This window comes from Eutrema salsugineum, unplaced genomic scaffold (assembly GCF_000478725.1).
Source record: "Eutrema salsugineum unplaced genomic scaffold, Eutsalg1_0 scaffold_8, whole genome shotgun sequence".
NCBI lineage: Eukaryota > Viridiplantae > Streptophyta > Magnoliopsida > Brassicales > Brassicaceae > Eutrema > Eutrema salsugineum.
The window spans coordinates 49,075-64,201 of NW_006256414.1; the positions used below are offsets into that span (position 1 = coordinate 49,075).

General features: G+C 37.7%; 2 protein-coding genes and 1 pseudogene across 3 annotated transcripts; all 3 read right to left on the minus strand.

The window, feature by feature from the left end:
- Nucleotides 1-996: 996 nt before the first annotated feature.
- LOC112081451 lies at nucleotides 997-2,079 on the minus strand. The gene is made up of 2 exons (XM_024147996.1): nucleotides 1,896-2,079; nucleotides 997-1,823 (listed from the first exon to the last, which is right to left on the minus strand). The coding sequence occupies exons 1-2, from the start codon at nucleotides 1,926-1,928 to the stop codon at nucleotides 1,137-1,139; spliced, it is 720 nt and encodes a 239-aa protein (XP_024003764.1). The 5' UTR covers nucleotides 1,929-2,079; the 3' UTR covers nucleotides 997-1,136.
- LOC112081453 lies at nucleotides 2,074-5,749 on the minus strand. Of its 2 annotated transcripts, XM_024148001.1 has the most exons (4): nucleotides 5,620-5,749; nucleotides 2,811-5,501; nucleotides 2,602-2,733; nucleotides 2,074-2,523 (listed from the first exon to the last, which is right to left on the minus strand). In XM_024148001.1, the coding sequence occupies exons 2-4, from the start codon at nucleotides 2,872-2,874 to the stop codon at nucleotides 2,261-2,263; spliced, it is 459 nt and encodes a 152-aa protein (XP_024003769.1). In that variant the 5' UTR covers nucleotides 2,875-5,501; nucleotides 5,620-5,749; the 3' UTR covers nucleotides 2,074-2,260. The 2 variants fall into 2 exon arrangements, with proteins under 2 accessions (XP_024003769.1, XP_024003771.1); XM_024148003.1 differs by having other exon boundaries at nucleotides 2,811-5,741.
- A 4,571-nt stretch (nucleotides 5,750-10,320) lies between these two features.
- Nucleotides 10,321-13,410, minus strand: LOC112089720 (annotated as a pseudogene).
- Nucleotides 13,411-15,127: the final 1,717 nt, after the last annotated feature.

Consider the following 15,127-nt stretch of genomic DNA (forward strand, 5'->3'; position numbering starts at 1 on the left):
TACGACAACAAAAAAGTTAAGGGCCGTCACTTTGAAGATGGCGATCTCGTACTTCGCAAAGTCTATCAAAACACAGAAGAGAAGAACGCAGGAAAACTTGGCGCGAACTGGGAAGGACCGTACCAGGTTATGAAGGTTGTTAAGCTCGGCGTTTATCAACTCATAAAGTTAGACGGAACTCCGATCCCGCGATCTTGGAACTCGATGCATCTCAAACGATACTACTACTTGTTCGTTGCGAGCCTCGCCAAAAAAAAAAAAAAAAAAAAGCCTTCGAACTATTTAGTCGGAGCAAAAAACACTTTTGTACTTAGAACTACGAATGGCTTGATCCCTTTAAAGGGTACGTAGGCAGCTCGTTACCGAGTCCAGCTATAACATCAATAAAATTTTATTAAGTCAAATCTGTCTTAAGTTCTAGTTCGGAAATCACAAGGTACCGAACTCCTTGTTCTTACATCGACTTCCTGGCCAGTTGTTCGATAGCATTCCACATGAATGCAAACTAAAAAGCCGAGATCCGTCTCGCGAGCACCCACATGGTGTCGTGGTTAAGCCACATATCAAAAGCCGGGCCCAGTCCCGCAGTTGAATTTCTAAGTCACCAAGAACAATAAGCCGAGCACATCTCGCATACTTAGGTTCGACTTAAAAAACCTTGAACTCGTTTCGTGCGTTTACAGGAGTTCGAATTAATTCACTCTTCCAGTACGAAACGATTCACTTGGGTTCCCCAGGCCGAGCTCAAGTGCTCGCACAATAAGCCGAACTCCTCAGATTCGCACCATAAGCCGAATTCACAACACTCGCAAAACGTAAACCGAATTATCGCAATTCGCCATCGAAAGATAAAATTATGTTCGAACATCATCTACTGTGTACTGATCTAGTACTTAAGCATTAATTGCAAAACGTTATCGACAAAATAAAGTCAAAGTTAAAGTCAGGTTCCGATCTACTACTTGGAAGATTTTTTCTAAAAACAAGAATGAAGAGGAAAAACGAGCATATAATTAAAGCCTCCCGAGAGGCAAATAAAGTTAAAAACCCACTGAGGGTTCGGAAATAAACAAAATATTACATAAAGTAACCCATGAAAGGGCAGTTGAGTTCGATTAAAAAGAAAAAGAAAAAGATTAGGCGGTCTTTGAGGTCGCATCTTGATCGGCATTCAGCATGTCCTCATTCGATCCAAATTGCTCGCACCTTACGAGATCCTGCGCGCTTTGAGTCACATTTATAACCGGGGCATCATCCTTTTTCGGGAATGGAGACATCCGCTTGTCTTCCTCCGTGAGGACGCAAGCGTCGACCGAGCGGAACTCTTGCAATGCCTTATCATGCTTTGCCTCGATGTCGGTAACCATCTCGACTGGGACCTCATATAAGCCTTTCTTTTTAAGCTGCTTGATGAAGCCAAGAACTCCGGTGAGCTGGTTGACCACCAAGTATGGCTTACGAGCTCGGTCAGCATCAACCAAGCTTCGGATGATCTTCTCTAAACGCTCGCAGGCCTTTGCATGCACGCTCTTAGCCCGAGCCTTCCAGTGTGCCACCATGTCCTGCATTCGCCCCTTGACCTTCTCAAACTCCCTAGAAAGGAAGCTTTGAGCCTCGGTCAGTTTGGCCTTCACCGCTTTTAGCTCCGCGCTCTCTTGTTTCAGCAGATCCACCGAACAGTGCAAGGTGTCATTAATCTGGAGCTCGGTGGCGAGACGTTCCTCAGCTTTAGCAACTCTTTCCTCCAGCTCCGTGACCCTCACTTGCTCGTCGAATAGAGCTACTTCGTAAGCAGCGACCAGATTCTTGGTCTGGCTGGCGAGCTGCGAAAAAGAGAACCGAATCAGAGCTCACACTTAAGATAATTGAATAAAGAAATGGAATCAAAAAGTTACCACAGCAGTTGTACGTGTGATTCCCTTGTACATGTTAGGGAATCGGAGCTCGGGGACCGACGGGAGGCTCGGGACCTAAGAAGAGATCTTGTGGTAGAGCTCGGCGCAGGCGTCGACGTTCTCCTCGAAAGGAGTCTCTTCATCGTAGTCAAAACAGACTTTAGCCCTTTTCGCCGGCTCAAGCTCTGGAGAACCATCGGCATGATCCCTAGCTTGTCTCTTGCGGGAGTGAGAAGCTTCAGCTCGGTCTTGAGAAAGAGCGAGGTCCGACGCCACAGCCGCCGGTGGATCGAGCTCAGCGGGTACATCTTGCACTCGAGAAGAATCTTCAGTCCTCTTAGTCTTCTTTGAAGACTTCTTCTTCTTCAGTTTCTTCTGACCGGTTTGGTCAGGTGAGTTCGCAGCAGTTCCTCCGGCTGCTCATTGGTCCCTTCGGCAGCAGGGACAGGGGTCGGATCTGCCACGTTCGGCTCCTCTTCGTCAAAGAGAGTTGGGATCTCATCCAGTGAGAGCATCCTGGCAGTCCGGGTACGTTGAGCTCGCGATTTCGGTGCTTTACGTTTGGGAGCGGCTCGCGGCTTGCTAGCTCGAGCCTTTGGCTTTCGCGGTTTCGGTTCTTGAACAGAACCTGCAATAAAAATATGTCAAGGAGGAGTTCGGAGTAAACTCAGAATAAAACAAATAAAACCAAGTTCGATAATCCAACCTGCTTTCTTAGCTCGACGCTGAAGAATTTCCTCGCAAACTTCAGGCCAACGACGCTTACCGACTTCACTGAAGGCTTCTTCGAACTCGGATGTAAGACCGGAGTTGAGCATGATACTTGGGAGATGATGACCTGCAAAGATGGAACGAAATAAAGTTAGCAAGCAACAAAATCAAAATTAGCAGAAGTATAAGTTCGTCTAGGTCTACCAATCAGAATCTTCCACTCCGATTGAGTTGGGATGTCAGAATTGCTGACGGTGAGATCGTTCATCTCAAGATAGAAATATAGAGATTCTCAGTCGTTGAATTTACTGGGCTTAGGTCCAGTAACGATGTTCTTCTTCGGGTTAGCGTTCGCAGCAAAAAACCACTCCTTGGATTTGTGGATGTTCACCGAAAAGAGATCCTCGAACAACCGACTAGTTGGAATCTCACCGAGCTCTTCGCATAAGGAGACGAACCCTACATAGTTCGTTGTAGAAGCCGGCATCACCTGCGTGAGAGCTACGCCTCGCCGATTGCAGTACCCGAGCAGACGGGAGGGAATTGGAAGCGAAAGCCCGCATTGTGTGAAGTAGGTCAGGTATATGCAGAGGAAGCCTTCGGGGACGTCCCATGGCCGATCTCCAGCTTCAGGAATTATGAAAGCAATTTGATCCGAGAGCCCATTTTCTTCGAGCACGGCCTGAATAGCACCCGAAGTAACCGAGGAAGACGGCACGTTGTTAGGACGAACGACCCTTCGTCTTGGAAGTGGTGGTGAAGCATGGTTCACCGCTTCAAGGTTGTCTTCGGCAACTTCACCCTCAGTGGCGTCCTCCTCCTGATTTTCTTCTTCGGCCTCCTCGATCTCATCGATCTCATGATTATTACCGCCAGCGTTCGGCCCTGTCCGAGCCTCCGTTTTGCGAGTCTCTGTAATCAGACGCTCGGTGGCTTCAACTCTAGATCTAGCACGGCTGCTGCTAGCTTCCACCGACTTGGAGTTCTTACGAACTAACTGTGGAGGATTGCTCTCTTCCTGAGACGAACTCGATTGATGAGGATTTTAATAAGAAGAGCTCGGCTTCGAGGGTTCACGGCGATCCTCCGGAAGGATTTGATTGGAAGAAGAGTTAATGGAAGAACTAGAAGACATTTTGAGTTCGGAAAAGAAGAGTCGAAAGAGATCTAAGAAGATTGAAGAACAGTTTGAAGATCAACCGGAAAATATTGAAGATTGATCAGAGAACTTGAAGATCGAACGGAAAACTTGAAGATAGATCGGAAAACTCAAGGATTCGCGGCGGCGAGAGTTGAAGAAACGAGAGAAAATTACAAATGAAAACTAGAGAGAGAAACAAAATCTAGAGAGAAGGGAGAGCAGCGTACCTTATATATGCTTGAGCGAGAGTAATGAATGTGAAGAGGAGTTTTCCCCTTTATAAACAGTGGGAATCGTGGGTTCCTCGATTTTCGTGAAGATCCCGTAATTCACGCGTCTCATTGAAGACAGGGTGCGAAACGTCCGGGAATACGAATCGACTGCAGTTACCGATCTCAGTTTGTGACCTACTTTGAATCAAATGAGTTCGACTAAAAAGTCATTCCCTTTCATCGAACTGAGGGGGGAGGGCTAACTGTTGGAGGTGAAAACCGCACCTCGATTTTCTCCGGTACAAACCGAGATCGGCGAAATGTAAGCCTGGTTTACGAAGGATTGTACCGGGAAGACTGGGCTTAGTGAAATCTTGGGCCGAATACAGCCCATTAAGCTGAGGTCGGCGAGAAGCTTCTCGAAGGAATGGAGAAGCTCCCCGAGTTCGGTCAAAAATAGGAAAGCTTCCTATTTGAAAAAAGAAACGAACATGAGAAAAGGAAAGGAACCGAGAGAAAAGGAAAGTTCTCTCGGTCCCATATCGCTTAAGACGTGCTTGAAGACCGACTTAGAGGATATATAAAGGGAGACGAATTGACACCAGAGAACAGAAGATATTCCCGAGAAGACTTAGAGACTGAGAGCTCATTACGCTAGACTCTTAGTTGCATTAAGTCTTAGTTCGTTATTGTCCATCTGAATAACCGAACTCAGTTGTATTTGCTTGATTTGATCTAATAAAAACCGAGTTTCCGATCTAAAATACTGTTTTGTCCCTTGTCGATATTCACATATCAGCAGTCAGCTTCCAAACGTTGGATTGTGTTTTGTTGGTTTATTCCCATGATCCTTACATGACTGGAGTTGGGGTCTTTCTTCAGAGGGCATTCCTCATCCTCATGGCTGAGCTTGAGGCAAATGAAACAATGTTTCTCCAGGTGCTCGAATTCGAATTCCAAAGAGGCTTCCTCTACGGTTGGAAAGGCAAAAACCTTTTTCATGAGAAGAGGCTTCAGGGCATTGATGTGTACTCTAACCCGACTCTCTTTAACGCCATGGTCAATGAAGGTCCTCAATTCATTGCCTATGGCTTTGAGAATGTCAAGTTTCAAGGAGTGGATAGGAACGTAATGGATGGTGACCCAGAAAGGTATGTAGCAGGGGAACGAATCAGAAATTATTGGTTCCCAACGTTATAAGATGAGCATCAAACGATTGTAGTGGTAAGGTGCGCTTCTTAGGACCATTTGTAGCTCTTTCTCCGTTTCAAAGTGAAATTTGAATCTTTCCCGGCCAAGTTATTTCCCTTCAACTCTCCCTCTTACTCCCCAAACCTGAGGGGTTTAGGACTTTCCCAATAAGAGTGAGCTTATTGTCTTCTATGAGATCCGAGTTGTCTATGGGAAGAAGACAGGCTGGTTGGTCTCGAGTCCATCTCTTAAAGGAGGATATGCTATTACCTGTTTCTTCTCTGGTGTATCGTCTAGACATCCTGGTACGGTGTTGCTAATGGAAATCTGACTTAAGAAGGAAGAAACCCGCTGAAAAAAAAAATATATACTCTGAGCTGTTGGCGTAGATCATGATTGTAAGGAAGAAAATAATCAAACGGACTGCAAACTTCAGTAAGATGATGTAAATGACTGCACACAGCAGTACCTGGTAAAAGAGACAAGAGATTTGTAACCACGTCTTGAAGTGATGATCTTGATGTACGAGATTAACAGCAGAAGCTAGATTGCGATTGCCAAAGAATCGCCTTTTCGCTAAACCCTAGCATCGACGTCATCTGTGGTCTATTCTGTAGATTTAATTGAGTGGTTTAAGGAAAATGATATTAATGTTGTTATCTACTTAGAGAAACATGTGTATGCGTGTTGCACTTATCCACTCGAATTAGGACAAGTATAGGCAAATAGCCTCTCTCTTTTTGTGTAGTCACACCTTTCAAGTTTCAACACATATACATTCATGATTCACCTTTTTAGCCTTTTAAATTTTGTTTTCTTGCACAAATCCGTACGATTTCATATAAAACCTTCTAATTTTGTATGTTTAAACATTTTCTAACTAATTATGGGTTGTATCCATTATAATAATCAGTATCGATCAAGGCTGGATTATGATTCTTGGATCTCCCAAAACTCAACTTATTCACGACCCCTCCACACCACTCCAGGACCGGTTATGACAGCACAATGGTTATATAAACTCTTGTGACGCATTACCTCGATATCAGAGAGGCTTGGACATAAAACTGCCTGTAAAAATTAAGTATGTATCAGGTTGATATTTTTTTGTAACTAGATAAGTTGGATATATAGTAAAAATTTGAATATAGATTAAAAATCTTACTTTCTCTTTTTTTTTGTATTCATCGCAGAAACGAGAATAACCTGGCACATAAGGGAAACAAACTGCAACTGGACCTATGGCTAGTCACCGCTCTACAAACTTCTCAAAGTCTTCATTATCCTTGACCGATTCCAGCTTTGAAAGATGATGCACAACAAAATGACAGCCGTAATCATTAAGCAAAAAAGAGGCAGCATCGCTATTCTTCGGCAATGCATCAGTCTCTGTCAAAAACTTCCTATCGATCTGACTTACGAGCAAGTCTCTACTGGCAAGGTTTTCGGTTCTTCCAGATTGCTTTATGACGGCAGATAGGCCTCGAGCAAGAGCATGTGCCCAGCAATCGTCTAAATTTTTCAAAGAATAAACAAGTTAGTTCATCCAGTTCTAGGTTTTATGAGAAAACTATATTTCATTAAATACTAGTAGAGATATATGGCATATTTATTTTGATGAATGGCAAACCTCTGTTTTGATTAGCATGAACACCAATTATCTCCAAGATTGGAGAACTTCACCAGCATCCAACTTCGACTAAACAACAAAACATCAAAAAATGTCATACATGTAAAATTGTAAAAGCAAGTTCAGATCATTCGTGTCATACATGTAGAGCTGTAAAACAGGTTCAGATCATTCTTGTACCGTGTCTATGTCTGCAACCGTTAGCAAATGCTCGTTTAAGTTGTTAATTTTTTTCTTAATCCGCTTCAAACTGTTTGGGTATGGAATTGCACACCTAAATTTCTCAGGTATGAATCGGTATCAATTTTCATAGTTTGTTTGGGTAGGGATTAACCGTTTTCCCGGTATTTCAATATCCTCTTCCACGCTGGATGCCCTGTTGTCATAGCACCTTAAAAACGTTGTCGTTTGACATACAAAAACTCTTATTCTGTAGACTTAAAATGTTGTTGTTTTTGGGCTAAGATTTTAAGTTTTAAAAAAAAACTAAGCGACAACGTTTTAGGAGAAAGGAAGTTGTCTTCTTCGTCGAGGTACATCTAAAAATTGGGGAAGAACAGCAACATCAATTAGGGCTTGAATCGCCAGAGAATGAGTACATCATTGATGTAATGTAGTTCACCGTTTTCATATTTATCAAATTTCCCACCATGGTTGATGACATGCAATCCGAATCACTGAAAACCATTAAAATAATTAGTAAGGATTAAACAATTTGAAACCAATAAACAATTCTAACCATTTCACCAAAAGTTAAACCCTAAAATTTCGAATTACCTTATTTTAAAGCAATCGAGAAGTCGTTTTGGATTGCTGAACTCGAAATTGGCTTCTCTATCTTCCAAAACAAACAATTCCTACTAAGGGTCCGAATGGTAACATCGTTTTTGGTTGTGCGGAAAAGCGGTTTTAAAGTGCGATACGGTTTAAGTCCGGTACGTGCGGAAAAGTATATTTGCGAAACAAATGCGATTTGTATATAATAAGCGGTACAAAATAGTGTTTGATTGGTGAAAAAACAGATTGCGGTTTACAATAAAATGTTTGAATAATGAACAAAATAACAAATAGTACATATTATAAATTGTAAGATAATAAATATATAAAAATAATTTAGTTGTAATTAAAAACTAAATCACGTTAAAATAAATAGATTTTTGGTTGTTTTCAAACAAATTATGTACTATTGAACAAATATGTTTATTGGTATTATATTTAAATATTTTAAAATTATACACAGTATGTTTATTGGACAATAATATAGTATATCTATTAGACTATAATATGTTTTAATCAATATTAACAAATTTTATACTTCGTTTAATATTTTTTTTTTGAAAGAACTAATAATTAATAATAAATTAAAAAAGAAAATTTTATATTTTATATTATCCATGGCGGAATTCGTTTTGACCTGCTAACTAATAGATGTGGTCAAACTATAAGTGGGGTTTTTAAAAATATAGAGTATTTGATAAAAACGCAAACAGTGTTATGTACTTTAAAAAAAAACGCAAAACACATTATAAAAAAAATGAATGGTAACATGTAAGCGGTTTTCAAAAACTGCACATGAAAACCGCACTAATAGATTCATTATTCATTGCCTAACTCACACAGATTATCGGAGAAGAACCACTAATTCCTATTATTCTCAATCTCACCGACTCCCCTCTATCTCAACACGGCGACAAAATGAATTTTAGTTTAGAGATTTATTTTTCTTCTCAAAACACAATCGTATTGGACTCAAATTTTTTTCGGGCCAATACTCAAAATGACGTCGTTTAAAGTTTCTGTGACAACTGAGCCTAAACCCTAAATGCTGAATTATCTCATTTTTTCTCAAACTCAAAAGATTCTTTTGATTTCTATCTCCAGAGTCGAAGTTGGCTTTTCTTTCTTCTACTATAGTCGATTTTGCGAATCTAACCCTGACTTTTGATGAAACTCAGACATTATAACCCTGATTTTGATGAAACTCAGACATTAGAATTGTCGGGGAAGATAAATTTTTAATTCTGTACTTTATACAAAACAATGTCGTTTTGTTATTAAATGTCAAAAACATCGTCGTTTTAACATCCGGTGCCAACAGTGTAGTCGAAGTGGTACATGACTACTTTTCGTTAACGAAATGGGATCGTTAACAAACGGGTTATGGGTAATGTCTGGGTTTGTCAAAAAAGTTATTAATACATGTATGAATTGTCCAAATTTTAGGGGTTCATGTATGAATTTAGGCAACTAAATTTCTCGTGTAGGAATTCACACCATTTGAAATAGTTGAGGTAGGAATTGGCTATTTTCCTGTGATTTTAACTATCAACACTCTCTATATTACCTTCTCTCTCTTCCATATCATCTCCTTTCTCTTTCACCTAATAATTCAACACCCACTAAAATTTTATACTTTACAATGATTTGTTTAATAAGATTAAACACCCTATCCCATCATTTTTATTTTATTATTTATATTTTATTTATGTTTTTGTTCTGTAATTACATATTAATAATAATTATCGATTGAAACAAATTTTTGTTTTTTTTCTTATTAAAAAAAATTGCAAGTAATAAGGACGAGAAATAGAGAGAATCATTATTAAAACATAGAAAATTACAAAAAAACTTAAAAATAATACAATACATTGAAAAGCATACGACACAACTAATAAAATACACATAAGTTAATTAGTACAATAGACTCAACTCATAAACTTAAAATTCTCTTTGATCATGTAACATTCTGAATCTTGCCCATATATGTTTGACTATATTTGCTTGCAATTCGTGATGTACACTTGAAACACACAACTCAAATCTAGCACGCACGTGATTTGAAAATACAGGTAGCACTTCGGTCGAGAATGGTTGCGGTGTACTACACCCACTTACCTCAAATTGATCATAATCAGTCCATTGTTGAGTATATATATATCTCGTTCATCCTCAACAATATAATTATGCAATATGATACATGACCTCATGATGATAGCAAGATCGGCTATGTCCCACATGCGAGCTGGTTCGCGAATAATTTTAAATCAAGCCTGCAACACTCCAAATGCATGTTCGATATCCTTCAGACATCCCTCCTGAACTTTTGCAAATAACTTGTCCGGTTCACTTTGAGGAAGCCTAATCCATTTGACAAAAGTAGGATAAGAATGATAGATACAGTCCGCTAGATAATACACCATATTATACAGACGTTAGTTCACAACGAAGTTCACGACATGATACAGATAGCCACTTGTTACTACAATTAAATTTCCAAATAATTTGTCGCTCAACTTCTGCAAAAGCTCTCTGCCCTGATCATTGAGACAGTCCCTTTTCACTTAGCTTCGTCCACATCTTCATCTCTAGCCGAGTCTTTCTTTAGTAATTGGTTTTCCTCTCTGGCCTTTGACTTGCCTCCTGTTGCTTTTAGTTTGCCTACTCTTGCAACATGGCTATTTTTTCCAAGCGTTCCAACTCTTGCGCCTTGAATTGTTTGTATTCATTAAAATCTTCGTTGACCACTTCAAGGCTACGCCCTTAGTTTTCTTTTTATATTTTTTTCTTAGCTGCATATCTCCCCATTAGATGAGCACTGGATCCTACAGAGTTGGAGTTACTAGCATCATTCTTGTGGGCTTGCTTAGACCCACTACTTCCAGAGCTGGTATTTTCTCTTACCTGACTACCATAACGTGGTTGATCACAGACAGCGACCCATTTTTCCATTAAATTGAAATTTCTATTACCACCACCTGAATATATTTCATGTGCTTTTGCCAAGACATCTTTGTCCGACCACCTGCTTTGTTGCGATCGTAAGCGTCAATCCATTTTCCCAATTTTGGGTTCATGTAGTTGTAATGATTTCTGTATGAAACTCCACCACGCGGAGGTTAATACTCAATAATTTTACTCTGATTCGCTCTTTTGGTTTCTGCCAATAACGCTGTCTGTTCCATATTTGATCCGCCCACTTAGTAGCACGAAGTTTTGCTCAGCGATCCATTTTGGGCTTTTCCGGGGAGCAGGGGTTGAATCGTCTGCACTTGGAGTGGCTTCATTAACACCACTTATACCAACAAGAGCCATTTGTGTAGAACATTCGAGAAATTCAACTGCTCTAGAGTCCAGAACAATTTCATTACCCGTCGGAGTAGATGAATAAGGGGGTGGTTGGAGATGAATATGACATTGCTGAACTGTAATATGGATGATAGTTTAGAATAACTGATGGCATGAAGAAAATTGGTGAAAAACCATAATTTGGTATATGTCGGGGTTGGTTGAAAGATTGATTTTGAAATGGATAATTGTTAGGATTTGGATAGTTAAAAAACTAATTAGCAGAATTTTGGGTGTGAAAAAGGTTATTGTTTGGATCAATTTTCTCAAAGAAGACAGAAAATGATAAAAACGAGAGTTTATGAGAGACTAAATAGAAAATTATTGTTAAAAAGATGGTTTTTTTCTATGTCCAAATATAATGAAACAGAAAATGAAAAATGATTATTTTAGTATAAAAATTTAAAAATAAATATTATTTAATACACCATAATTGATCTGAAATAATATATATGGACAAAAAATATCAGAAATCTCTACATCCATTTAAAACACAATAGGTGGCTTATTCTTCTTCTGTTATAGGAAACTAGGTCTGGTAACAAGAAGACATGAGTTAATTAGCTTTATAAAACCTCAATATTTATTGAAGGGAAAATAATCAATACTTTTTCAGCTTTTTCCCACTCTAACATCTAATTTTGAGAATAAGAGCATCTGCAATGGTTAACTCTATATTTTATTCTAAAATAGAGTTCTCTATAAATAGAGAAGGGGTTTACTGCAATGGTTGTCTCTATATTTGACTGTAAATCTTATTATTAATTGCTTATAAGTCCTTTTACTTTTAAATGTTTTAAAAATTTCTATTTATTTTAGTTTTAACAATAATTTAACATAATTATACTTTAAAAAATTTTATTTATTATATTTTGTTGTTTTATTTTAAACTTTTAAATGATTATATAACTAATTATTATTAATATAGTTTAATTAAGTATAATATTATGTGGTATCTTATTGTTTAAGTGTCAAATAAAAAGATATGAAAGTTTAAGGATTGTTTTGTAAATAAAAAAGTTTTACTCTATAAATAGAGAAATGAACAGTATTTCTCTAAATATAGAGATATACTGTTCATTTCTCTATTTGTAGAGTAAGATATAGAGTACCAATACAGATGATTTTACTCTAAGAATAGAGTTTAGAGGCAGAAATAAAGTACTATTGCAGATGCTCTAACACCCACGTTTTTGTTTTTACGTTTTCTCTGACAGCTCGTTTTATCTACGTTTACCTTTTTTCAATTCTCAAATAGCAATCACATTTTAAAACACAAGCTCTATTCTTCATTTATTTGTTTTTAAATAATTTATCTCTCATCCACTTTCTCCCACTATTCTTCTACCTCGACTAGTCTGCCGCCCTGTTTGTTTCTCCCGCGACCATCACCGTCGAAAGTCTTATTGCACCTCACTTATTCGACGGCGAGGCAGACCCATCACTCGTCCCCATCGCTCGTCTCTTGGCGTTTCCGAAGAGTAAAAGCATGGTATACAAATCTCTTTCTTCACCGGCGATTTTGGAAAAATACCCCTTCGACATCTGCCATCAGTCTGCTTATTTATACTTATTTTACTTCCGTACATGTTCTCTGCTTGTATAAACTTTGTTGGTGTTTTCGTTCTCAACTGGATTTTTTGAATTTCTAGATCTACTATTTTTCAAATTTTCTTGTACTTATATAGCTATATACATCAAAGTTCGTATATGAATAGATGTTTAAACGTATGTATAGGTTTCTAGAGGTCGCTACATATTCAGTTTGTTTTAGTGGCCACGAGTCATAAGTAGTTTACTACTTTTATGATAACAATAGTTAATTATTTTTAAATAGTAGTTGTTTAATAATAGCTGACTATTTTTGAATTTTTTTGCTTCAAGAAATATGTGGAATCTCCCACAATCCGAGCCGACACCGTTTGCAAATCATGTGCTTCCCCATATACGCGATGCACTCGATGATATTTTGAAAGAGTTGGTAGGGATTATGCGAAAAATGCTTGTTTAAGGAACCATCTGTCATTAGAACGCTTAACCTTAATGCCTTCGCCCAAAAACCCAGTTTGATGAAGCGGTACCCTAACTTCTTTGACTCAGCGATCCGTTAAGGTAATCCAACATCATTGTACCTCCGCGGTATGAGCACAATAATTGTTGACTATGATATCGAAGGTTCCTTTAGGTATTTTAACCAGGCGTCTAAAGTTGGAGTGGTTACGGTGACCTTAATGTTTGCATTATGTGCCACCACATTTGATCACTATCCAAGAGGGCTGCAAATCCTAGACCGTATAGTTGGTTGGAGATTACAAATTGGAGTACATGGAAGGCATTGCTGATCAAGTATTGGATTTGATAACATGTTGCAAAACATTGACTGTGCACATCTAGTTACCCCAAATTGATGCAGATTTCCCTATCTGCAGTTTGAAGCATCAGATGTACCGCAAGCATTGCTACCTGTTTGCTCAATACCAGCTTGCGAGGAGCGTTTTTACCCATATTTACCTATGTAACAGTTTCCTGTAGTTCATTGTAGTCGACTATTAATAACCATCTACATGTATTGTTTTTGAATATTTGGATCTGGTTCTTTACTATTTCCATGTTTTTAATTTGATATATAAGTTTTCTATTATATTCATTTTTCTTAAGTATTGTTTTTCTCAAAATTAATCTTTAGTTATGCAGTTTAATTACATATTTCTTGTTATTTTATAACGTAAATGACAACTGTTTTGATAACTGTTTTTTTTAAAGAACGCAATAAAAGTCTTCCTTAATACCTTTCATCATTTCATGTCTGTTATTTTTTTTTTCTCTCACACCTCTGAACTTATTCAGCAACTGTCACATTTCTTTCTCTTCTCTGTTTCTCTAATGCTTCCGCCGTTCCCTTCCATTTTTAACCTAACACGATGGCTGCATACAGTCGCCGTTTTTATTTGGTTCTGGAACCACCATCCACCACATCGATTATCCACGACCCAGTCGCTGTCTCTCTCTTTTCCAAACTCTCTGGTTTTCTTTGGTTTCTGGTAAGTTTTATTTTTAGAACTCGTTCCCCAACAATTGTTCATTCCTAGATCTCTACGCTTTGTCTGTGCTTCTAATTCGCAAAAAATTCTCTGTAAATATTTTAGCAGTGACTATTAGTACACAATTACTCTGGTAGTCCATTATTATAGATGTTTTGTTGGTTTGTTGTTGCGGCTAGTTTGTAATTGTGGGAGCTGGTTCTTGAGGAGATTCATTTTCTTAGGAATAGCGGTCAGATTTGACTCTCCGATAACCCGAGCACGCTCCTTTGTTAACAGTTGCAAGTTAGTCCGTTACGGATTCCAGAAATCATTAATTTTCGGAGAAACTGTAAGAGTCTCTTTTTAAGGTTTGAGGACTGGCCTCGGATTGATGTTCGTGGCAACAAGAATATAATTCTAATTCTTCGAAACTGCTGCAGAAACGGGATGATCCGTATTTTGGCGTGTGACTACAATTTTTTCGTTTGCTTTTGTTTCCATTTTTATTTTTATTTACACAATCTGTTATTCTTAATCTTTTGTTGTTGTAAACTGTTTTTTTGTCGAACCTTTTTTCTTGTTTTATTTACAATGTATTATAATTTTATTATTATTTTTTAATCTATATATATAAAGTAAAATGTTATCTCTTCTCATGATGCCACATCATTTTCTCGAACTCTAAAATTTTGACACATCATCAATTCATTTATTAATTTATTATATTTTGTGTTATTATACTTTAATTCTCATGGTAACTATCATCCATTAATTTAACAAGAATATGAAAAGACACTCTTTATAAATAATAGTTTATATATTAATGCATTTATTCATTATTATTTTAAATGATTTATTTTATTTATATGATTTATAAGATATGAACAGTAAACCATAAAATTTTAAGATAGCCGGATTTGGATTCAGTTTTGCCAAAACTGAGAAACAAATTCTCGGATCCAAAATTTGTAATATCTAAAAATATCCAAATTTGTTTTAAAACCAAGTAAAATGTTATCTCTTCTCATGATGCCACATCATTTTCTCAAACTCTAAAATTTTGACACATCATCAATTCATTTATTAATTTATAATTTATTATATTTTGTGTTATTATACTTTAATTCTCATGATAACTATCATCCATTAATTTAACAAGAATATGAAAAGACAATCTTTATAAATAATAGTTTATATAT